This window comes from Pezoporus flaviventris, unplaced genomic scaffold (genome assembly GCF_033815535.1).
Source record: "Pezoporus flaviventris isolate CSIRO_AGI_PZ_B2104156 unplaced genomic scaffold, CSIRO_AGI_Pfla_v1 ptg000043l, whole genome shotgun sequence".
NCBI lineage: Eukaryota > Metazoa > Chordata > Aves > Psittaciformes > Psittacidae > Pezoporus > Pezoporus flaviventris.
Window position 1 is genome coordinate 3,025,017 of NW_026892591.1, and position 23,617 is coordinate 3,048,633.

A 23,617-nucleotide genomic window follows, 5' to 3' on the forward strand; every position below is an offset into this window, starting at 1 on the left:
GCCAAGCGCCCGGGAGCAGGGAGCCCGGCGGCGCCCATCTCCATCCCCAGCTCCTTCCCTGGGCAGGGCAGGAGGGGACATCCCGTTTCAGGGCAGTGTTCAGGGGCAGATGCACTGCCACACCAAGCACTGTGCACACCCCCAGCTGTAACGGGACACGCGGCCCATCACGGCGACACCCATCTTCTCCATGGGTTGTCTTTCTCAAAGCCGATTTGGAAGAGACGGGTCCTAATCCAAGAGCTCCTCATGTATGTATGCACTGAGTCAGCTGCTTCCTCCCAAGGGTTGCCCGTCTAATCATTAGGGATAAATCCATTTGCAAACTCAAAAGGTTTCTGCAAGTGGAAGCAGCAGGAAAGACGCACAGACTCTCACCTATCTGACCATTTAAAAGGCTGATCAAATGATCTAATGCTTTCAGTTATCTGGTTTTGAAGGCTGAGTTAGAACAAGGCCAGCACTGGGTGTGGAAGGAGCACAAGCGTACTCGCATTGAGCTCTGCAAGCCTGCCTCCGTGCCAGGTCTGATGCAGGGAGCATGGAGGTCCTTGGAACGCGTCAAAGTGGAGACGTTTCCCTACACATGGAGAAGTCCCTGGGTCAGCAGCAAATACACCTGGAAACCAGCATGCGCTGAGCTCCTTCCTGGGGAGCTTTGGAAGACTCATTACTGGGATGAGGTAAAATTGCCTCTGTTGCTTTAGGGAGGGGATTAATTGGGTGAACCAAGGTGGCCTTTGCAGTGAGATATGCAGCCTTACAGCCTGAGAGTTCACTAGTGCCTTTCCTTCTTGGATTAGCTACAAAACAGTTAACTCTGTGTGTACATATGTCTGTGCACGTGTCCCTTTCATATATATATATATATATATATAAAGAGAAGTGTGTATATGTATGTATATATATATATATGCAAATTCCTGACAACACTTTACTGCTGGGGTACTGTAAACAGGTAGACAATCCCAATCAGAAATGGGTTAACAACACAGGTAAGCACCACAGCTAAAAACTAGCAGCTGAGTTCTGAAATTCCCCATGGGACAGTGGTTTGCAGTACTTGAAAATGAGGCCCCTGCTTGGTTGTGCTCTCCTAATCTTGTGCTGAAAGCAGGAAATCACCAATGGCAAGGCTGGGAGGGTGCTACTTTGTGGGAACATGGTGATGCAGCATGGGATGGAGAGCCCCTTTTGTCATATGCTTACATGTCTGCTAACAGCAACTGAACACAGCTTAGACTCCTGCTGAGTTTTCTTAAAGTATCATTAGGATCCTTCAAGGTAGCTCCTAAACATGATCGGGGGGGAAGGACCCTTTGCAATATCTCTAAACCAGAAAGCACGTGCATATATTATAAAGCCAGAAGGGACCCTTAGGATCATCTAGTTCAGCTGTCTGTGTAACCCAAGCCATAGGACTTCCCAGAATCCATTCCATTTGAGCTAGAATCCAATCCAACAATCTTGTCTTCCGATTCATCGGGTTGCCCTTTGCACACAGGAAGTCTCTTCGGGATCAGAATTCAATGCTTCCTTGAAAAGTTGGACAAATAGTCTGGAAAGAAAGAAAAGAAAACCAAGATGCGGTTCAATGTGGATCAGTCTGGATTCCTGACAGTAACCGACTGCACAAGCACAGGCTGGGAAGTGGCTGCCTAGGCAGCAGTTCTGCTTAAAATGATGTAGGGATTGTCAGGTATTACCACTGGAGTGCAGTCAATGTTATCATGCTGTTGTGGAAAAGGAAAGCACTTTGTTGGGTTTCATAAGCAAGTCTGTTCGTTATGAAGGTTCAGACTCACGTCAGCTGAGCTGTGTTAATGATAAGCTAGTGCTGTCTGAGCCCACTGTAGATACAAGCTAGTGCAATGTATCTTCAATCTCTTTGATTAAGATCCAGTCTTTAGATACGGCCATCTCATCAAAGTAAGAGTCTAACCTCACTAAGGTTTAAGGCAAGATGAACAGACTTGGATTTGCTGTAAGTATGCATCACGGACAGTTATCCTGAGCAGCTGATGCATAGCATGCTGTTGAACTATGGGAACTTGAGTCTACGAGCTAAATCTACAGGTACACGAAATATTCTCAGCACTAAGAAATCTTTAGTTGGATTCTTGTGTCAAAGTTTGGTTACTCCACTTTAAAAAAGATGTGGAACAGCAAGGAAAAAGTCCAAAGGAGAGGAATGTTGTTACCTGTGAGGGTATATGGGCTCTGTTTAGTCTAGAAAGGAGAAGAGCAGACATTATAATAGTATTCACACACGATAAAACATGCTGCACAGAGGAGGACAGTGATTCGTTATCCTGCACACTTCCCCCTGCTAGAGCAGAGCTCCTGTCAGAATAAGCAACCTACCTCCCGCAGTCAGGAAGCAGCCTCCTGCCTTAGGCCAACTCCTGCTACATGGAGCTGGACATTCATGTGAAAGGGATGCACTTGTGCATTTATCTCACAGCAGTCATCCTGCCCATCAGAATAGATGGGGAATGTGGCAGCACCAGTACAGAATCCTGAAGGACCAGAAAGAGCCTCAGGATCTGGCTTTGGACATCTCAAGAAATGTGTCTTAGGAAGTTTTGTTGGTGCCGTTGTGTGGTTGTGGTTGGCAAAGTTGACTCCAGTTCTTAACTATGAGGTCTTCCTTCCCAAGTGAGACCCACTTAGGTGCACCTCTGAGGGTATGGATAGGTCTTCTGGATGAAAAGTTTCAGTGTGGAAAGTCCAGTTAGAGGGGTTTAAGTGAGATGCTGGCTTTGGAATAATGAGCAGACCTCAAGTAAAAGCTGCCCAGTTCAGATAGTTCAGCTGTGCAGCAGGAGGCTGCTTGCTGCTGTTTCTGAGCTCAGAAAGCTGTCCTAAAGCAGGACAGCTACACTGTAGTAACCCCAAAACTGGCTCTTTTACATCTTCCTGGCTGTGCCTAGACATGCATCTTCTGGATGTTCCTGGAGCAAGCCTCGCTGGTCCCATTCACTGGAGTGAGAGATCCAGGCTGTGATCCTGGCCATACCAGGCAAGAGGGACAGAGCATGGATGAAGCAGGTCCCTGCTTCTTGCTTGAGGCTCTAAGATGTTTCAGTCATCATGTGGGCTTATTTCCAAGTGGGTTAAACTGAAGCTGAGCTCCATTTGGTATGAACTGAGGAATTTATCCTGAATTTATATGTTTTGGGTCTGGCAAACTTGTACAGGTGCTGAGAAGTGGCTGGGTCCTGCCTATTAAAGATGAGGAGCTGTAGAAAGACAGAGGGATTTGGAAGCACATTCTGGAGCAATGCGACTGAAGGGAATTCACTTCTGGCAATAGCCAAAGATGAACAAAGGAACAGTTTCCTCAAGAGTCTTATGATGAGGAGTGAAACTGCTGAGCAGATCTGGAGCTGGCAGGCATGGGGGTACCACCCAGCCGCTCAGGTGGGCAAACTCTTCCTCAACTTTGCATTTCTCCTTCTGGTTTCACCAAGAGGAGAGCAGCTTCCTAAAGAGAAATGAAGTTAACTGGTGTCCGGGAGAAGCGAGAGCTGTTCCAGAGGCTGAATAATGGGATATAATGAATTCTTTAATAGTTTGCTGCTTTCACAGTCCTTCAGCAGCTTCCACTACTGAAAAGCCTATTGACCCCTATTTTTGCTACCAGCCAACACAGGAAGCCCTGTCCCTGCTGTATGCTCCTTCAGGAGCTGAGTGATTAGGATCTGCAGCCAGAAGGGTTTCCAGAGGAGTGAGAAGCTCTCAGGAAGCATAATCTGTGCAAACAACAGGCCTGTGAGCAAGGAGAACACTGTTTCCCATAACCACTCTTGCCAGCGAAGGGCTGAACAGGAGTGCTGGGGCTCTCCAGACATCTCCAGATGGCCAGTGCTAAATGCTCTAATGTGCTTGGGAGAAGGCACTGACCAAGTGAAGGCTTTGCAGCTCTATCCTGAAAGATGGAGTCATCATGGCAACGTTTTGGTGCCAGTCTACATGTGGTGGTGTCCCCAGCCCACCTTGCCAGTTTGCTGTGCTCAGATTTTAGCTCAGAAATGAAGGAGCTCCTAATCCAACTCATTTACTGGGTCTTCTTGACTCAGGGCTAGCTCTTGGACCCCGTAAGAATGACTAAATCAGGCTTTTGTGGAATAAAACTTTCTTTGAAGTTTAATTTTCTCCTCTTTAATGCCAGTCAGAAAGAGATGGGGGAGAAAGAGGGTCAGGGAAGACTGCGTGTGGCAGAAGAGTCTGCATCTTGGGTCTTTCTCTGTCCTCCACTATGGGCCCCCCTTTCAAGTCTTGGCTTTCTAGAGCACTGATGTGCACCCTGCTGCCCAGCCTCACAGCACTGTCTCCCTCCTGGGGTGCCTGTGGGTGTTGGGCTGTGGGCAGACCAGGGGGGAGAGCTGCTCTTTCCCTGGCTCGCAATTACCGAGTTCGCAGTCCTGCGCGTCCAGCTCCTGCCGGGAGAGGTGCTCCACGATGCCGGCCCCCAGGGAGTCCCCCAGGACGTTGGTGGTGGTTCTGAGGCGGTCCCTGGGACATCAGGGAGAAAAATACAACAGAGCTGCTGAGGAAGAGCCACGGGGATGAGGCCTGGTCCCAGAACCACCTTCAGTGGGACTTTGGAGTCACTCTAATACCTGACACTTCAACACTGACAGGAAACTGACTCCCAAACAGCCTTCCCTGGTTGACGGCCCTGAGCACAGGCTGCACATTCCTTCCTGCTCCATTGCATTCCCAGTGCAATATTCCTTCCTGCTCTATTGGCTACAAACCAGCAATACAAGGTAGAGAAAAGAGGAAACACTGACAGGGTACCCCAGAGTCAGGATTTGGTTGTGTTTGGGAGAGTGAGGACTGCACAAATGGCTTCAATCTCGATCTAAGAGCAGTCCTGTGAAAGCATCGTCCCAAGGTTTAAATGGCCAAGAAAGCTGGGATGGGGCAGAGTAGCTGAGGAGCTGCATCCATCTAAGCACTCCTCAGCTTTGTCTCATCACACTTCCCGTGTTTGGTGGCACAGAACCACCACTGTGCACTGTGAATTTGCTTATTATTGGCACAACCTGTCCCTGCTGTCTGGACAGTTTCTGGGTGCCTTTGAAGGCTAAAGCAAACTAAGGACATCGTGCTGGGTGAGCAGGCTGATGCCTTGGGTCACTGAAATACATGGTGGAGACTCCAGCAAGGGTCCCATGGACACAAGTGTGGTTTAAGCTTAATGATGCCAGTTATTGAACCTGCTTTTAGCAGGGATCCTGGGAGTACAGAGGAACTCCATAAGCACTTGGTAGGGGCACACAGCAGCGTGTGCTGCTGAGCAGAGAACTTACAGAAACCAGTCCACAGCGATGATCAGTGTAATGTCTTCAGTAGGCAGCCCCACTGATGTCAACACTATCACCATTGTCACCAGTCCTGCCTGGGGAATACCTGCGGCTCCAATGCTGGCTGCTGTGGCAGTGATGCTGGAGGGAACAGGAGAGCACAGCTATCAGCAAAGGGAAGAGGTGGTCACAGTCGCAAAAGCGTCAAGAAGTAGCTCAAAGTCATCATCTACAGAACGCTCTGGCAGCCTTTCTGTGTCACCGAGCAGGATGGTGACACGTGGGACATGAACACAGCAGCCAAGCTCCTCCTGCCAGGCACCCATCCATAACAGACTGCTCACTGCAGCTCTAGCTAAGGGATGGCCCAGACCTGGGAATACAATAAGGGCTCAAAAGGAGGTGTAGCGCCACAACAGGAACCCGACCATACCTCAGATAAGGCAACAAACTGAAGCACTTCCAAAACTCTTTTTAAAGTCACCTTATTGTGATGATCTGCCCGAAGTCAAGTTCATAGTTGTTGACTTGTGCAATGAAGATGGCTGCAAGGGCCTCGTACAGAGCAGTGCCATCCATGTTAATTGTAGCTCCCACGGGCAGCACAAACCTCGTGATGCGCCTGTCCACACCGTTGTTTTCTTCCAGGCACCTGAAGGTGATGGGCAGAGTCGCTGAGCTGAAAGGAATGTACACAGCATGAATGGGGTATATGCGGACTTCAGAGGAGGGGCTGAGCCTCTGCCTGGTTTAAGACCTTACCCACCTGTGTTTTCACCCTGCCATGTGAGCCAGAGGCCAGAAGCTGCTAGGAGAAAGAACAGTCTAAGCAAGGCTTCCTCAGATAGGGAGCACGCTGCAGTTGCACGTTCAGACATGGCTTTCCTCAGGGGGCTGGGACAGGGCCTGTGTGACCCTGAGGCTGGGGATGTTGGGATCACACCAAAGGAAGGTGATGCTCGAGGATTCAGGGTACATAGGACAGAGCCTCAAGACCAAAACTCCTCTGAGCCCTTGCTCACCCCCCTCAGTGCATAAGACAAGAATGACTCGTGTGTGAGTGTACATCTTGTGGAGAAAGCAGGTAATTGTCTCTGAAAGAGAACATGAGCAGCAAAAATGCTGCATGTGTCAGTGGGAGAAGACGTGGGAGAGACTGTTACTTGCCAGGAAGTGAATATAGCAAGAAACACAGACTTAGTGACACAGCAGCTACCTGCAGTCCCTTCTCTTGTACTCCATGGCACTGTGTCACTGAATGTATTGGTGTTTGTGCCTTTGCCAGGGCGTCCAGTGAGTTTAATGCAGCTGCATACAGTATGTGAGCCTGGGAGAGAGAAATGTGCTCATGTGTATGAGGGCATGTGTGCGATATGTGTATGTGTGTGTGGAATAATGCAGCACGTCAGCAGGAGTGAGACTTGAAACGCTGAGCTCAGCATTTCAGTGTCACAAAGTCACCACCATGTTTGGGAAGGGGGAATATGGGCCATGCACTGATGGCTAGAGGTGGCTAACCATAACCAACCCCTGAGCTGGGAAGTGGGAGTCTTTCTGCTCTCACAGTAGCTTGCCTGGAGCAGTGCAAAAAGCTGCTGGTGCTAGAAACTGTGAGAGCACAAGTGTGCTGCGCTGAGGGCAATGGAGCACTGAGAGGCAGCCCCAGAGTATCCCCACCAGCCCCAACCCTCCTCCTCTGCAGCCGTCATACCTGGAGGAGGTGCCCAGGGCTGTGATGAGGGCCTGCAGCAGCCCTGCAATGAATACCCAGGGGTTCCTGTGAGTGACGATGAAGTAGAGCAGCGGCAGGATGCAGAGGGCGTGAATGAGAAGTCCAACGATGACGGTGAGCGTGTACATCCCCAGCTGGCCGCCCATCACTGCCAGGTCATCCATCTCCAGGATCTTGCCAGCGATTAAGAACATGATCCCCACTGGAGCATACCTGTGGCGCAGAAACAAGGCCGATGCTCAGAACTGGCACCCAGCCTTCCCCACCAGCTTTCATACCCCAGTAAGCCAGCACACCCCAAGTGCTCCCTGAGCCCTGCCACTGGATGATACTGCTGCTTTCTGGAAACCTGGAGAGAGCTGGGACTTGGTCACCACACGGTCAAACCCAGCCCCAGCTCTTGTTGCACTGGCAGGGACCCCGTACTCTGTTGTGCACACAACTTGGGCACCAGGGGAGGTTTCCTCGTCCTTCTTCCACAACGCTCCTTGTGGAACTGATAGGGGAGGTTATGTAGAGGAGTGTTCAGTCCCTTCCTTTCCTAACAGAGCTTGGGATGAGAATGTTGAAACAGAGCACAGGGAAGTACAGGAGAAACAGGGAACTGGGTGGTAAATGAGATAGTGTCCTATAGGCTCTGGGTAATCACATTTAGGGAATAGGAACTTATAGAGAATCCATAGCTGGGGTAGCAAGGACTGGGCACACCAACCCCTGTGAAAGCAGCCATACTTTCCATTCCTTACAGCTTTTTTTCCCCCTTCCATAACAATGCATCTCATGAGCAGCAGTGAGGCTCCACCGAAGGGCAGCCATAACACAGGCATGGAGAATATCATGGGCACTACACTAAACATGGGCAAATCACTGGGCCAAAGAAAACCCCAGCTCCACGGCCTCACCTCTCAGGGCTGGGCCTCTACAGCTCAGGAGCTCACATGCAGTTCATGCACAAGGCTCAGAGGCCCACATGCCAAACTCCAACTTAGCCTCTGGAAAAGTCTCAGGACAGGATTTCACAAAGATTTCATTTCCTCTGACCTTCGTCCTCCTCGGCTGCAGCTGAAGACCAGCTCTGCCCAGGAAAACCAGCTCCTGGGAGCCAGTCTGCAGGCTGGGGCTTCAGGAAGGAGCCTGCCTTCTGTACCAGCAGGAATCTCTGCAGACACTACCTGCCGTGTGGCACAGGCAGCTTGCAGAGTGTAACCAAGGTTCTAGACATCCACAACCTGCCTTTCCTCACTGTAAGAGAGTGCTAAAGGAGGGGCCACCACTGTGAGAGGGTGCTAAAGGAGGGGTGTTGAAGGCACCTTGAAATCATCTCTGGGAGCAGTGTGCAGGTTTCACCGCGCTCGCGTTCTCCCTTCTGTGCCCTCTTGTCTCTTCTTTGGAAAGTCAGACCCCAAGTTCTGGCTCATCCATGGAGGAAAAGGTCCCCAGTGCTCTGCTATAAGCTCAGCGTTGTTCTTCCCCCTTGTGCCTTTCTGTGTAAGGCCTGGCCCCACATGCTCAGGGTGTTGCTCTGGGATACAGGACTGTGTCTAGAAGACTACGGAAAGGAAGCTGGAGTGATCTGCAGTGGGAGAGGGTGCGGGGGGACAGATCCCTCCCCTGTCAGACATTTGCATGTATTCTGCCAGCTCCACGTCTCTCCTGTCTCACAGTACCTACCACAAACTCCTATCTAGACCTTGAGCCCCAGGTAGGTAAAGGACTTATAATAACAAGATTTGGTAAAATGCTGCCTTCCAGAGAAGACTCAGCTCAGCACCACATAGCATGTGCAGCCTGGCACAGCTGAGGGTCAGAATCTGGGAGACCTCAGATTGAAGGGCAGGAACTTGGAGCTGACTCTGTCAACACAGCTCAGCTCTCAGAGCTGATGCAGGCAGCCAGCACCCTGAGTAGCAGGAAAGTGGCAAGAGGTTCCTGTGATTCATAGCTAAGGCTCCTGGAACACAGCTGGAATGAAAGCTTTTGGTGGGAAAGCCTCACACCCTACCCATGTTGGTAAGGCTAAGAGATCTTCCATTCCAGCTCTGCTCTTCCAAGGATGTTTCCAGCAGCCTCAAGGAAAGCAAGTCCTGGGAAACCTGCTATTTCTAAGGTAAAACCAAAACAAAACAGGAAATGAAATGTGAACAAATATCCCATCCAGACTTTTCCCTCCAGCCTGATGGAGCCAAAGGAGAGCTGTGCCCATCTGCTTTCCCTGTGCATGGCATCCTTAAAGCACCCCCACTTCTCATCAGGTCAGTGGAAACTGCACCTGCAGACCTCCTGCTCCAACCGGCCGTGCTCCTCACCAGATGATAATGGCCACCAGCCTCATGATGGCTTCGTTGAGGCAGTTAAAGAACTCCCGCAGGGCCCGTCCCTTCTGCTTCATGCTGCCGATCACCAAACCGAAGCACATGGAGAACACTACCAGCCCCAGCGCGTTCACCCCATTGGCTGAGCCCGGGATGGGAATGACTTCTTCAAAGGTCAGCACCTCGGAGATGGTCCCCAGGGCATGAGTGACGTTCTCCAGGATGCCGGTGACGTTCTCGGGCGCAGGGATCGGAGTGCTCGTCACCTCTGCGGTGACATTGCTGCTGTGGAGGACGGTTCTGGTGAACACCCTGGTGCTGTACTGCGTCTTGTACTGCAAAGACACAGGTTATCAGCTGGGCTCACGGGTCCTGCTTCAGGAGCTCAGGACAACAGGCTCTTGCATCTCTTCCTAAAGAGAGCACTGCAAGTTCCTGCTGACCTGCGTGGGGACCTTCCCTGCTCTGTTCTCAAGCTCCCCATATGGCTTTCATCAAGTTCACAGACGTGAAGGCCAAAAGAGACCATTGGAGCATCTCAAGTCGCTAGGACTGACTTCTATTCTGGCTTCTCTGATAACCCTTTGGGCTGCTTCCAAGGGCACTAGCACTACAGAAGAGACAAATCCATGGAGAATCTGCTCCCATTTCACTGCCAGTCCAAGACTGCACCATGAGATCACAGAAGCTTGAAAAGCTTGTGTGGGGATGCTGTAATACAGCCTAATGACTGCTCCTGGAGCAGCCACACTGTGGGAGGTGTGAAGGTAGTATGAGGGAATTGCTACTCCATCCCTCAGAGAACAAAGTTGGAGCGTGGTCTAGGGCGCAGGGCGCAAAGGGAAGTGACAGGCCAGGTGGGATTTCATACCTGTTTGAAGCAGGCTTCTACCAGGTTGGGCGGGAACATGTTCCTGCAGGAGGTAAGACAAGGGAAGAGTTATTGTCCTGTTTGATTAGCAAGAAAACAGGGGCTTCCTGGGCAATGCCTCTGTCCTGGAGCAGTCTCAGGTCACAGCTCCCCCGATGCCAGCTCAGAGGGGTCCTTTCTGTCTGACAGAAGATGGGAATATGCCAGCCTGGAGCCAGGCACCCTCCTGCATCTTTGCAGACTGCAGAATCCTGCGAGAATTCCAAAGAATTCTGTCCTGGGAATCATCACGTCCTCAATTTCCTTGGGTCAGTGAAGATGGATATTCAGAGTAGCCTTTGCTGGGTGAATTTCTGAAGGCATACAGTCATTGATAGCTTTCATCACTTCTTTTGCTGAGCATGCCTTGGCCTCTTGCATTAATACCTCTAAGAGATGGGCTCTAGGCCAAGCATTCAACCTCAGAGTGGCAAAGCCAGTTAGCTAGACTGAGCTAGAAGTAGCAGGCTGGGCAAGACCCAGCCATAAACCTCTTTCCCTAAGAGGGAATGCCTAAAGCTGTGACGCTTCAAAAGGATTTTCCATGCAGCAATGTAATCTCAGTGGTATGATCTCAACACGAGACCATCTTGTTCACCTACCTCACCAAGTCCATGAAGGCATCTGTGGTCTGCACCTGCTCAATCCTGCCTTCTCGGTGAAGCTTGTCCTTGGATCCTTTCCCTGGGTGGATGATGATCACCATGAGGATGCCAATGAAGACTGCTATGATCGTGGTCACCATGTAGTAAACCACAGCCCGCATCCCCATCTTCCCTGAGGCTCTGCCATCCAGTGAGGCCATTCCTGGGGAGTCACACAGAGAGACAAGGTGAGGTCTGTGATCTTAGAGGGAAGCCCGAGGAAGATTCAAAGTGTGCAGGGCACACGCATGAGCAGGACGGGCAGCTGGGGTCTCCAGCCAGTGATCAGCTCCAGCTCTTTTGGACTGACACAAATGAACCTTTCCTAGGCTGGAGGAAACCTGCGGCTGACTTTGGGCAACAAACTTGTTGACTTTTGAGGTTACATAGGATGAAATCCTTGTTAATGCTCAAGTGTTGGGTGTTGGAAGCACGGCATTGTGTCCTCCCCAGTCTTCTGAGAAAGCACAAAGCCTTCTGCTTCTCCTCCCCGCTACTGAGCCAGCAGGGTGTGAGTGTGAATGATGTTCACTACAGCTGTGGGTTGAGGCTTGGCCAGCCAAGCCAATCCAGGCACCTCCAGCTGGGGTACTCCACCACCAGCAAGCACCCCTCTTTGCTGCTCACTGCCTTGGCTGAAAGAAGAAGCCACTTCTCACCTGTGATCAAGCTGGAGACAATGAGAGGAAGAACGAGCATCTGGAGCATGCGCATCAGCAGCTCACCGGGGAAGGAGAAGTACTTGATCTGGCGATAGGTCAGCTGGTAGGGCCGGAGGGAAAATGCCAGGATGATCCCTGTGGATCAACACAGGATGAGAATGGAAATGGGACAGTGTGACCCAGTGGTCTGTCCCTCAGTCCTACAGCATGGCTCTGCTCTTTCTTGTCTCCTTTCAGCTCCTCCCCTTCCCAAAGGAGTAAATGCTCTTTCTTTCTCTAAAAGGCTGTGATCCAGTTTTTACTCTATGCTCACTGTCTCCCTGTGCCATGCTTATATGTACAGGAGCCTCATGCAGAAGGTCTCTTTGTTGCTCTGTCTGCTTTCCTCTGGGTTCTCTTCCCAGGAAGCTCATGAACACAAAGATGCTGTGACCAGAGGTATGATCTCCCAACCTAACCCAAGTGTCACTGCACAGTTTTGAGGCTTTGTCCACCACCCACCTCTTAAAGCTGAGTTCAGACAGTGAGTTGGAGACACACAGCCAGGATCAAAAGCTAGGGACAAGGCACTATCTGCTGGGCAGATTTAGCCTGCATTGTATCACAGCCCTTTGCATCAGTTCCCCCTTCTGGTCCTGTCAGGCTGAAGCTGTCAGGATGAACCTGCAGAGCCCTTGTGCCTGTAGCCGTGCTCACAAGAACTCCTTCCACTGGAGCAGCTTGCTCCAAGCCCCTGTGTCCAACCTGTCCTTGAGCACTGCCAGGGACGGGGCAGCCACAGCTTCTCTGGGCACCCTGTGCCAGTGCCTCAGCACTCCAACAGTGACCATTCCTTCCTGCCCCACCAGCTCCATACCCAGCAGGACTGCAGTGATGGTGAAGAGGACGAAGGTGTTTCTCCTGAGGAAGCTCTTGGCACTGTCTGCCGTGATGCTGTGCATCCGCTTCTTGGCCCGCGCCGCGCGCTTCTGCACGGCCTGGCGCAGGCGCTGCACGCGGCCCTCGGCACTGAGCCGCTTGGCTGCGTCCTCGTTGAGGAAGAGGCTGTTGACGTGACTCTGCTCGCCCATGGTCCGTGTGTCTGCTCCGTCCCGCGGCGCGGCTCTGCCTGTGCTGGGCAGGAGAACAGCGTTGGGAAAGCGCAGGGTGCAGCACCCAGCTGCCTGCTCTGGGGGTCATCCCCCGGCACCCTGAGCAGGTTTACTTAGGTGTCTCTGCCCCTCTGCAAGGAGCACACCCCGGGCAAGGCATCTGAAGGGCTGCCAGGGTCTCGTCATGGCTGCTCTGGTGTCTCTGGAGAAGCTCTGGCCTCTGTAGCACCCAGCCTGTACCGAGAAGGGGTTTGTGGTGGCCCGGGCAGCCAGCAAAGGCACAAATCCCTTCACAGGGCAGGTGGGGGCAGAACCCGCACAAAGGGACTCACCTGCTCTTTATTCCAGATGTTTCTCCATCCACGTGCACTGGAAAATGGATTTTTGTGCAAACAAGAGGAAATTTCTCTTTGGAGATGGAAAAGCTCAGGGTGAGGCATTGGATCCCATGTTCCACCAAATGCTCGGCAGCCTTCCCGGAGCAAAACTTAGCCCACAGAAGGAGCTCAGCAGCAGAACTTGCTCCTGTGCTCTCCCCACCCTCTTGCTGACTTACTCCCTTTCTCATCTGCATATTTTGCAATGCAGTGGCCCCCTCCAAAGCACATTCCCTCTGCATCTCTGGCCTGAAATTGTGTAAGTGTTCCCTGTTGCATCAGCTGGAAGTTCCCAGTCTGCTGCAGCGTTATCAAAAGTACTCCTGCAGGTGAATGCTCTGCCAATGGCTTGGATTTCCCTTTTTGAGAGGAAGAAAGTGGCTTTTTCTCTTATTCATGGCCACTTCTCCAGGCTCCAGCCTGCCAGAAGCACTGCGATACTTGAGAGGGCACTTGTGGAGGTAACAGCAAGGCTGGACCAGGAAACACAGGATGTTTTGCAAGAAAGTTGAGTGTTGCAAAACTAATGCCTAGTTCCTGGCAATGAGGTTTCACAGGAACAGTGGAATTTGGGCTATTTTAGGGACATTAGTCAAAAGATGGTGAATGTCAAAGATGGGGAAGGAAGGCTCCTGCACCACAATTTCTTGTTGCCCGGCTCTTTGCAGATTTCTGTGCGGTTATCTTCTCATCTACCCAGGGAGAAGATGTCCTGGCCATGGCAGGAAAAGGCACTGCAGGGTGTGTGGAGCAGCAGAAACAAAATGCAATGTTCAGGTGAAGCCTTGATCTGCTCCTTGCCCTGCACTTCACTCTCTGATGGACAGAGCATCAGCAGCCAGCCCGTGCCCTGCTCCCTCTGCACTGACGCGGCTTTGTGGTCATTACCATGTCCAAGGGACATCAGCCGACGGGCACATCACCAGCCCCAAGGAAGCCAAGAGGCTGTGTGGCCAACCCAGCAGAGGAGAGCTCCGGTCTCCAGAGGGTTCAGGCTCCCCATTGGGACAAACCCAGTTGTCACTGCTCAGAGCAAATGGATGAGAGGCAACGATTGAAATGCTGGTGCCTTCCATGCTTGTCCCGCTATCGCTGGTGTCTGTGCAGGACAGCACAGGGGGGTTAATCTAATTAGTCAGGTTTCCTCCTGGGACTGACAGGATTCAGCCAAATTAGAAATGTCCATTGCAAAGTCTCTCCCTGGTTCACCAGCCTCCAGGGACCGAGGGAAGAATGGCAATGCTATCAGTACAGCCTGTCCTGGCCCATTGCTGCTAAAGGGATGACACTGGATAAGCACAGGAGAGTCAGATCCTTCCCCATAACAGCAGCTGCCCCAGGCCCCTGCAACACAATTCTCTCTGGTTTTTATTTATTCCTTGCTGAAAGCCAGCCAGAGACTGTGAAATAATCAGCAGTTGGAGCCCACTGCCTCTCTTGTCTCCAAGGAAACTCTGCTGTTGTGTTCAGCATCAAAGCCAGGAGGCTTTTCAAGGAGGGAATTCTCCACAGGTAGCAGCAGGGAAGCACCCTAAGGGGGAGGAGAGGGAGGAATCTCTGCAGGGGAGAAGCTTTGCACAAGTGAGGTGGAGGCAAGGGGTCACTGAGAAAGCTGCATTACTCCTTCCAAAGCAGCTTCTGGACAGCTCTCAAGTCCTGCTTGCTTTTGGGAGGACCATTGCCACAGCACAGTAGGAAGCTACAGTCCCTCCACTACCAGCTGAACAGAATAGGTGCTTTCCAGGGACTGTCTCTGCAAGGATGGCAAGGGAGCAGTGGATGCCTCTGCTCTCGCCTCCCTTTCCCCCATCAGTGCCTGTCAGGAGCAATGAATCCATAACTGTGCTATCAGCTGGGTTTGTTCAGTCCTGAGGACCAGGATAGAGAGGGCCCACAGACCCCCTGGCTGGAGGCATCCTCATCTCTCATGCTGTTGGATCCTTTGCAGCCCGGCCCATTGCTTGCTCTTGGGAAGGGGAATACAAGCAGAAAGCAACGAAGCCAATGTGCCTATGCTGAACATTTCCATTCACAAGCCCAAATGGGGTGAACTCAGCCATCTTTGTGTTGCTATAGCAGCCCCTGGCAGGGCTTCCTGCTCAGTCGAGTGCGAGGGCATCTCCATTTCCCACTCGGTACCTGGCACCCAGCTCCCTCCCAGCCAACTCCCACCACGACAACGGCCCCAGGAGGAGAACGGATCTGCCCCGGGTCCCGGCACTGACCCACCTCTGTGACAGACAAGCTCAGGGGAGAGGAACCTGCAATGGGCAGGAATTCCAGCCCAGCTGAGCTCTACAGTGACAAAGTGGTCATCAGCAGAGCCGCTACTTTGGGGCCTAAGTGTGATGCTGGGAGGGCAAGCACTGCTCTCCCCATCGCTCCCCACTCATGCTCAGGTCCTGTGCTAAGGTTGTCTCCCTCTAACTGCCCACCAGGCACTTCTGTTCTGGGCCCCCAGCCCAAAACACAGTCCCACTTTGCAGCCACTCACCTCTGGGCAGTTCCCTGTCCTAAGCAGGGTGAGAGCTATCCCTGCTGCTCTCTCAAGCACATCCCCACAGCAATCTCCTGCCATCCTTCTGTCCTGCTTCATCCCCTGGTCCTGACCCCGGGCCCGCTCTCATTCATGCATTCAGGCTTCCTGAGAGAACCACTCACCTGGAGGAAGTGCTGGCTGTTGAGCACGAGGGTCTCTTTCGTCTTGAGGGGTTACTCTGAGTGTTTTCGCTCTTGGATTCTTTAAGCTGGAAGGCAGGATGCAGGATTTTCTCCTCGGAAAGGTGCGGTGTTAGCAGGGAGCTCGGAGCTGTACCTCCTGAGAGAGGAAAGGAAGACTGTAATATGCTCAGGATGCATGGCAGCAGGGGGTGGGGGAGTGGCATGGAGGAGGAGACTGTAAAAACCTGCGATGATTGCAGGAGCCCAGAGGACAGAAGGTACCTGTCACCGTGATGTGACACGCAGCCCGCGCCGGCTTCACCACCACCAGTGGTCCTGCGCTCACCTCTGCCTCCTCACACCAGCTGCAAAGAGGGTTAGCAGCAACAGAGAGCAGGACGAGCCGCTAAATCAGACCCTGATCCCATCCCATCCCACTCCTGCCCCCCTGCTGCTGCCATGAGGGTGGCTGTGTGCAGAAACCCATCCACCCGCAGCAGCCGGATACCCTGGGCAGGCAGGTCCTCGCCGGTCCACTCTGTTGTACGCAGGACCTCCGAGATCCAGGCACACTGAGGGCGTGGACGTGTGTCAAGGAGGAGTCCGTTCACCGGGTGTGCGAAGTCAGGCAGCCGGACTCGGCTGCCAAGGAAGCCCAGGGAACTTCCACTGTCTTTACTCACTGATGTCTTTACTCACACATTGACTCCTGCTGTGCTGCGCTGGGTCTGCAGCTAGAGCTTGCCCCAGAGTTTGAACTTGTCCAGCAAGGGGCAGGTCAAAGCCACGGTGTGAGGCTCGTCTGACAGAGTCCTGGGACTGAAATCCCCGCTGAGAACTCTGTCCCCAGCAGACTCTCTGGGCAGACAAGAGCTCAGCCTCTTCTGCCCGCGGATCCGGAAGCCCCCGGGCCTCAGCACCAGCTCTCCCTACACAAGGCACCCGACTTCACTGCTGGAGGCTGCTGACCTGCTCCTGCTCCCCGACTGGACAAGTGCATTTCTGACGCTCCCCAGAGAGGGGCAGAGCTGCCACGCACGTGTTCATCCCTGGATCTACCGCAGGGAGAACGGCTGGATAAGGATTGTCCTTTCCCACTTCCTATGCTTCGAGTTCAGTTTGGCTCCTTTCGTCTTTGGCTCCTGTGCTAGTTCTTAGCCATTGGTTTAATCCCCACGTTAATACCTGGGCCTTTTTTTAGCCATAAACTCACAGTGACAAATGCCTTCAACCAACAGAGGTTTGCAGGTTCAGCGGAAAAGCTACTTCTTCATCATCTTTTTATTTTTAAAGAAATATATTGACTATCTATCGGCTCTTTAAAAAGCAGAACCCCTCTAGATGGGCTGAGTATTGGTTCCTAATTGAGTGACAAGGAAAAACCAGGCATGTGAATCTGTTAGCAGGCAGTTATGGCAAATCCAGGTTGCTATGCACACGCTGGATGAGACGCTGATGCGGCAGGGCTGGGGGGAAGAGCCCAAGTGGAAGGCTGTGTCCATTGTCCCAGTAAGCACCTACTGCATCAGCCTTTCAAAAGGGCTCAATTGGTCTGACCTGGTAAAACCAAATCCCATTGTGGAGGATGCTGCAATGAAGTGAAGGTGTGAGTGTGCACAGCCCCATCACTTGAACATGACCGAAAGGCACATGAACCATGCTCATCTTGACGTGCCACAGGGACATGGATGCTTTCTACTGGCGTGCAGAAAGCCACTGGGATATTCCCAGTTGCTAATTGTCATGGTGAAAGATGTGGTTTTCTGGTGTGAAGCAATCCTTCAGCCCTTCCTTCCCTGGATTTTGCAATTCCGAGCCTTGTTCTCCTTGTTATAGTAACCTTAATTTGGGGGTTGGGATTAATTTTGTATCCTGCACTGCTCACATGGCTCAGGGAGCTAAGTCCCATTATGCAGCTGTGACCTTCATTCCAAGTTAGCAGAGTTTCTGCAAATGAATCTCCTTTGTATTTCACAGAGCTGCTCAAATAATGGAATTTCCTTCCTATGGGAAATGCCAATATTTCAACATTTATTTTTGCCCTATTTTGGAACAAAAAGTCAAAATTTCAACTCTTGCAACACACGAAATTCAGGAAAAATCAGAAATATAAAGAAATGGTTTGGTTTAGAATCGGGTTTGTGTTGAAGGGACCTTAAAGCTCATCCAGTTCCAACCCCTGCCAATCTCCCCTCTGGCAGGTTAAAGCCATTCCCCTTGGCCTGTCCCTACAGGCCCTTGTCCCAAGCCCCTCTCCAGGTTTCCTGCAGCCCCTTTATGCACTGGAGCTGCTCTAAATTCTCCCCTTCAAGAGCCTTCTCTTCTCCAGGCTGCCTCAGCCCAGCTCTCAGCCTGTACAGCCCATGTAGCCCAGCATATACATCCCATGACAAATCATGTTACCTCAAGGTTTTGACTGGGCAGTTTCAATTGATGGGTGAGACAAACTTCAAGCTCCTGAAGGTTCCGTCATTCGAAAGTGCCCTGGTTTTCTCCTTGGCTCTGCTGAGAGTGTGTGTGATTGAGGCGTTTCAGCTATTTTGAATCCCAGCTCATGCTCCCTGCTTCTCCCAGGTGCACAGGGACCTTGTGCTGCACGTATCCACGGGGACTTCTGCTGCAGGAGCTTGTGTGATTTGTTTTGTGCTATTTTTCAAATCGAAATCTCTGTACACCACTCTCCAGGCCCAGCCTGTGTGAGCTGAAGATGCCCCAAGTGTTTGCTCTGCTGGTGCTCAAGTCTCATTCTGTCAAACTCTACTGGAGAATGAATCCCCTGCACCCTCCTGAAATGTTCTCTGGTGGAACCCCCCCCCCCACGTCCCCCCAGCATGCCAAGAGGTGCAAGGAGTAATTTAGCTTTTCTTTCCTGGACCTCTGACTCTCCCTTCCAGCCCCGTGCTTTCCTACTGGCAATTCTTCTGCCCCATGTATTTGAAAGAAGCTTAATTTAGGTTTTATGTCATAACCAAGTTCTTTCTAAAGACCCTTTTTTTTGCTTGCCTTATTGTATTTGGGCATTTGGACACTTAGACAAGGGGGAATGGCTTTAACCTGCCAGAGGAGACTGAGATGAGCTCTTAGGCCGAAGCAATTCTGCCTTCTTTAAGGTCTCCTCAACACAAACCAGTCTGGGTTCTCTGTGTGGAGAATAAATGATTACTTGTTCTGAGTGTGGTTTGTTTCTGTGGTAGAGGACCTGCAGGTACACCCCAACGGTACCTGAAGGTACCCTATTCATAACCTGAAATGTATGAGCTAGTTACCCAGGGGAATGGCTTGCACAGCTTCCCAGCAACAGCGTGTGGCTTCCCTTTGGGCACCCTGGACTAGCGTGTGGTCCAAACTGGACACAGCCAAAAGCCTGATTGTGTCAAGTAGCTCACTCTGATACTCCCGTGGGCTAAGTCTGCCTTCTCTGAGCTGGGAAAACACGATGGGAATGCTTTACTTCTGCTGCTCTCATGATATATTTTTCCAAATTTAACTCGGCCCATTTCCTTTGGCATTCTCCCCATGGTGTTACCATCAGATTGTGCTCTTCTCCAGCAGGTCCCAACAATGTATATGTGTATATGTATTACAAGGACAAAAGGGACCAATTGTGATCATCTAGATTGACCTCCTTTTCCAGGACAGGAATAGTCCTGTGTTAATTAATTTTCTTTAAAGTAGAATATACTATTTAGAAAACTCTCTGGCCCTGCATCACTCCCTTCTGATGGCGATGAGTTCACCACCGTTTCAGGCAAATTATACAAGCCTGGGTCTACCTGACCCTGGCAATTCTGCATGGTGATTAGGAAGCAGCAGTCAGCTGCCACTCTGGAGGAGCTGGACTGAACTGACTGATGTTAATGGCAATAACTGACACACCAGTCGATGTGGATATGCAAACGCTTATGCATGCAGCACCTGCAGACACTGCCTTAGAGGCTAAAAATGCCAATGAGATCCTGCAGCAGTCACTGGGACAGCAGCACCTCCAAGTTTCTTCCAGATGCCCTCTCAAATCACTGACAGAGGGGAGACTGAGATGAGCTCTTAGGCAGAAGCTCTTCCCTGTGAGGGTGCTGAGGCGCTGGCACAGGGTGCCCAGAGAAGCTGTGGCTGCCCCATCCCTGGCAGTGCTCAAGGCCAGGCTGGACACAGGGGCTTGGAGCAAGCTGCTCCAGTGGAAGGGGTCTCTGCCCTGGCAGGGGTTGGAGCTGGAGGAGCTTTAGGGTCCCTTCAACCCAAACCAGGCTGGGATTTGATGTGTGGAGGGTGCTCTGAGCTGACTGTCACCTGCCAGCATGGCCAGGGAAGGGCATTACACTGTGCAGGATCCCTTCTGCCCCTTGCTGTGGTCCTGGCCAGGGAGATTTCTCCCCATTCACTTCCATGGATCATAAAGCAGGCAACTGAAGCTGTGGCCCCAGATGCCTGTGGGTGTTGGGCTGAGCTCAGGCAGGCACATGGGGCCCAAGTCCTTGCACAGAGCAGCTTGGAGTGGTGCTGGCTGCGTGCTGTCAACAGAGGCAAGGCAAGCTGTCTCACAGCTCATTACAGAAACTGAGCCGAAGGGAAGGCACGTTCCCAGCTTATGAGGCCACCTCCTCTGTGAGCTCTGATCTACTTTTGCAGTGATTGTTCCTGACCTAGGAGAAGCCCCTGAGAGATCTCACACAGCTCATAGCCTGCAGCTACGCGGGCATCCACAAGCAGCGGGTGGGCAGGCGGGAGCGCGGCTCCCGCACTCTGACTTCAGCAGCTGGAAAATTCCACTCCTCCTCCTCGCCGCGGACTCTGCCGAAGCACTTGGGCAGTGAACCTTGCCAGAGGGGAGCTCATCTGCTCGCCAGGCTCCTGCTCCTGTGAATTGTGGCGCCTCTGCCAGGAAAGCTGCACTATCTGCTCAGCCCCCTTTTAGCACTGCGATAGGAGCAGCGCTGGAACAGCATCCTGCCGCCTCTGCTCTGCTCCATGGTTATTTTAGCGCTGCTGACAGTCAGCAGTGACACGAAGGGTGAGGGTCCACAATGGGGACCAGCAGAATTGGTCTCTCCCCCAGCTCTGGCCAAGATGACACAAGAAACCTGTTCCACTGGTAAGTGATCAGCTCTGCAGATCCTCTCCTTATCCCAGATTAACTGCAAACGTCCTCCCTTGTGTGAAATTGGTCCAACAACTTAGAACTCACAGTCTCTCACTTCAAGACTATCAAAGCAAGAATGATAAGGTAACTTTTGGTACTGATGGAATTCGACTGGCTGAGGAGCTGAAAGCTTTGATGCCAGCCCCCAGCTCTCCCTCTGCTTTATCTTTGCACATTTGTCCCTCATTCCCACCCATGCACACGCTCTTTGCTTCTGACTTTGCAGCAGCGCTCACTGGGGGTTTGCTTAATCCCCTGTTAGGGGTGAGGAAAGCTGCTGAGTGTAGGCATGGGCAGAAAGGCGCATGCTGCAATGTCACTCGGGTCACCAGCAGACAACTGTGTGTGTAAATCCCATGGGAATTACACAGCTGTAAACCCTGGAAACTCAGCTTCACACTTGGAATGTTCTATTGCTGGTTTCCTTGCAATGAAATAATGCAGAAAACTGGATTTAAGCAGCAAAAAAATCATCATTCTGACTTTTGCCCCTAACACTCCTAAAACGTGGAGTGTCTCACTGATGGCCACAAGGCATCCTGCTTCTCCTTAGCATGGGAGGCACATGGAAAGTGAGCAGCTCCACAATCAGCCAAGGGACCAAATATTCACCTTGCAGCAGTAACATGCTCTTGGTGCTGACAACAGGCACTCTCTGAAGAGTTTTCCTTAGGAATTCAGTAACAAGGCTATTTAATAAGGCTTTGATTCCATGATGTGCTTCCCCTTAGACAGGCCTTTAGATGCATCCACATGTTTAAACCTCAGAAAAGAGCTGATAGGGGAGGTGTGTTTGCACTTTCCAAGTCAGATCATCAGAACCACAGAAGAGACACTGATACTTCAAGAAATGACTCTTGCTCAGTCTGACCAACATTTCCAGGCATCCAGCACAAAAATGAACTCCTGAGTTCTGGTTAAACTATGTATCTTAAGAGCTGTGGTACGAAATGTGAGGGACTACATGGAGTGATGGGACACAGTCCAGATCCTGCCTTCATTTAGGTGACACCCAAAGGCAAAGCTGCTTCTTGAAGGTCAGGACTGTGGGAGCTTCTGCTCACAAACCCTGTATTTGTACCAACTTTGTAAGAACAAATTACATTAGATCTACCCCATGCCCTCATCACCTATTCCAACATCACCAGTGGGAAATGGCACAAAATCTCTGAAAACCAAAATAAGAAAGAGCATTTCCTGGTCTTTGCAAGTCCCTCAGCAGCTTTCATGCTCCTCCGGATCAGGAGTTCTGCCTGCATTTGGGATCTCCTGTGAGAATAATCAAGTCTTCACACAAAACTGAGCAGCAATCTCAGTATTACCTTTACAGGGTTCTCCCCGTACCTTCACACTGTAGACATGGAGCAAAGCCTGTGGAGGGTTCTGGAGGCCGTGGGGGCCCAGGCTGGTTCAGGAGCCCACTTCTGCCTTCTCAGGTGGAACACCAGCATCTGCAGAGCCCCGCAGCTGCAGAGGAAAGCCGAGCACCAAGCTTAGGAAGATGGAAAACAAATCCTTGGGAGAGGAGCAGGCAGCCACAGGCCAGGGCCAGGCTGAGCTGTGGTGCTGCACGGGTATCTCTGCTGCACAGATAGCAGCAGAGCAGGAGCAAGGGGCTGGCAGGGCTCAGCCCCGCTCACTGCCTGCTGGGAGATGTTGGGCAATGGCAGGGGGGTGGAACTGGATGATCTTTAAGATCCCTTCCAAGCCAACCCAGTCTGTGGCTCTATGAATGGCAGGCTGATGGAGGGGAGAAGCCGGATGGAGCCAGGTCTTGCAAGGGCCAGAGCTGAGGGAAACAGCTTGTCCTGGGGATAAAAGTGACCCTAACTGAGAGTAATAGTGTCTGCTATTAATAATGAACCAGCTGCAAAGTCAAAATACAGGAGGGACCCTCTCAGAGCACACAGTCATGCACCGGGGCTCCTGGGAAAGGCTCCGTAGCTGAGCACTGAACACTGCAGTTGTGACCTGCAGCACAGGGATGGTGAGGACATGTGCTTGCTGCCGTGTCTGCTGGCCCAAGCTGATCCAACTGCAGAGCTGCTCAGCATGGGCTTGTTCTTGCAGGGTGCTGGGTGGCACCCTGCAGATGCACTCCCAGACCACTCGGGTGATGCTACATTGTGTGGTGCTTGTAGACCATAGAATCACAGCGCATTCACAGCAACCAGTTTCCACAGACCAGTGAGGCGAAAGGAAAGCCCACTCACTTCTCATCAGCAGGATGGCAACAATGACCCAAACGCCCTTTGTGAAAGAGGCTCACTTTATTAAAACAGGAAATGTGCGACTGCTGGATTTGTAGAGAGTATTGCTGTGAAACCCAGTGACTTGCAAAGCTTTGGCCAGCTTTATATTGAACTTTAAAAGCTCTTAAACTTGTTTGATTTTGGTTTTAGTTTTGGGTTTGGGTCTGTTTAAAAAAGAACAGCAGAAGTGTGTTCCCTTTGGGTCTGTTTCCATCAAAGTCCATGCTTCCATCTTTCAGGAAACTCCTTTTGTTGTACAGAGACTGTTGCCTTCCCCACATGAACTGAAAACTCGTGTCATCCACCCTGGCACTAGTGTGAGTGCATGGTAGTCACTGACCTTGCTTTAATCCAAGGTGGCGCCCAACAGAAGAAAACACTGCGTAAGAGCTCATCTCCATCTCCCCTCTGGCAGGTCACAAGAAAAGCAGCTTCAGCGGTCCCCACCCCAGCACGTTTAGGACTGTGCCCACAGCTCCTGTGTTTTAGCACATGACTTCAGCCCACCATGGAAAGCAACACCC

The 23,617-nt window shown here is 51.6% G+C and overlaps 2 protein-coding genes across 6 annotated transcripts in view; one reads left to right on the plus strand and one right to left on the minus strand.

The window, feature by feature from the left end:
- The window catches only part of RPL36 (ribosomal protein L36), a 148,705-nt gene that overhangs the window by 16,244 nt on the left and 108,844 nt on the right, over positions 1 to 23,617 (plus strand). The window lies entirely within an intron of this gene.
- Positions 901 to 22,502, minus strand: LOC133276265 (excitatory amino acid transporter 4-like). 5 transcript variants are annotated; one of them, XM_061466941.1, is made up of 12 exons: positions 12,999 to 13,300; positions 12,432 to 12,688; positions 11,573 to 11,710; positions 10,872 to 11,076; positions 10,231 to 10,273; positions 9,354 to 9,694; positions 7,027 to 7,260; positions 5,800 to 5,994; positions 5,322 to 5,456; positions 4,415 to 4,518; positions 2,202 to 2,229; positions 901 to 1,558 (listed from the first exon to the last, which is right to left on the minus strand). In XM_061466941.1, the coding sequence occupies exons 1-11, from the start codon at positions 13,283 to 13,285 to the stop codon at positions 2,225 to 2,227; spliced, it is 1,944 nt and encodes a 647-aa protein (XP_061322925.1). In that variant the 5' UTR covers positions 13,286 to 13,300; the 3' UTR covers positions 901 to 1,558; positions 2,202 to 2,224. The 5 variants fall into 5 exon arrangements, with proteins under 5 accessions (XP_061322925.1, XP_061322924.1, XP_061322923.1 ...); XM_061466940.1 differs by lacking the exon at positions 2,202 to 2,229; XM_061466942.1 differs by lacking the exons at positions 901 to 1,558; positions 2,202 to 2,229; positions 12,999 to 13,300 and adding exons at positions 15,705 to 15,861; positions 22,186 to 22,502 and having other exon boundaries at positions 3,932 to 4,518.

What these genes read in the sequence shown, in the direction of transcription:
- LOC133276265 (XM_061466939.1), bottom strand. Translation starts at nt 13,285, where the DNA reads ATGCAGAGGGAATGTGCTTTGGAGGGGGCCACTGCATTGCAAAATATG. An exon ending in ACATCTGGAATAAAGAGCAG is followed by an intron (nt 12,689 to 12,998) that starts GTGAGTCCCTTT and finishes TCTCCTGCCCAG; the next exon opens with CACAGGCAGAGCCGCGCCGC. An exon ending in TAGAAGCCTGCTTCAAACAG is followed by an intron (nt 9,695 to 10,230) that starts GTATGAAATCCC and finishes GTGTCTTTGCAG; the next exon opens with TACAAGACGCAGTACAGCAC.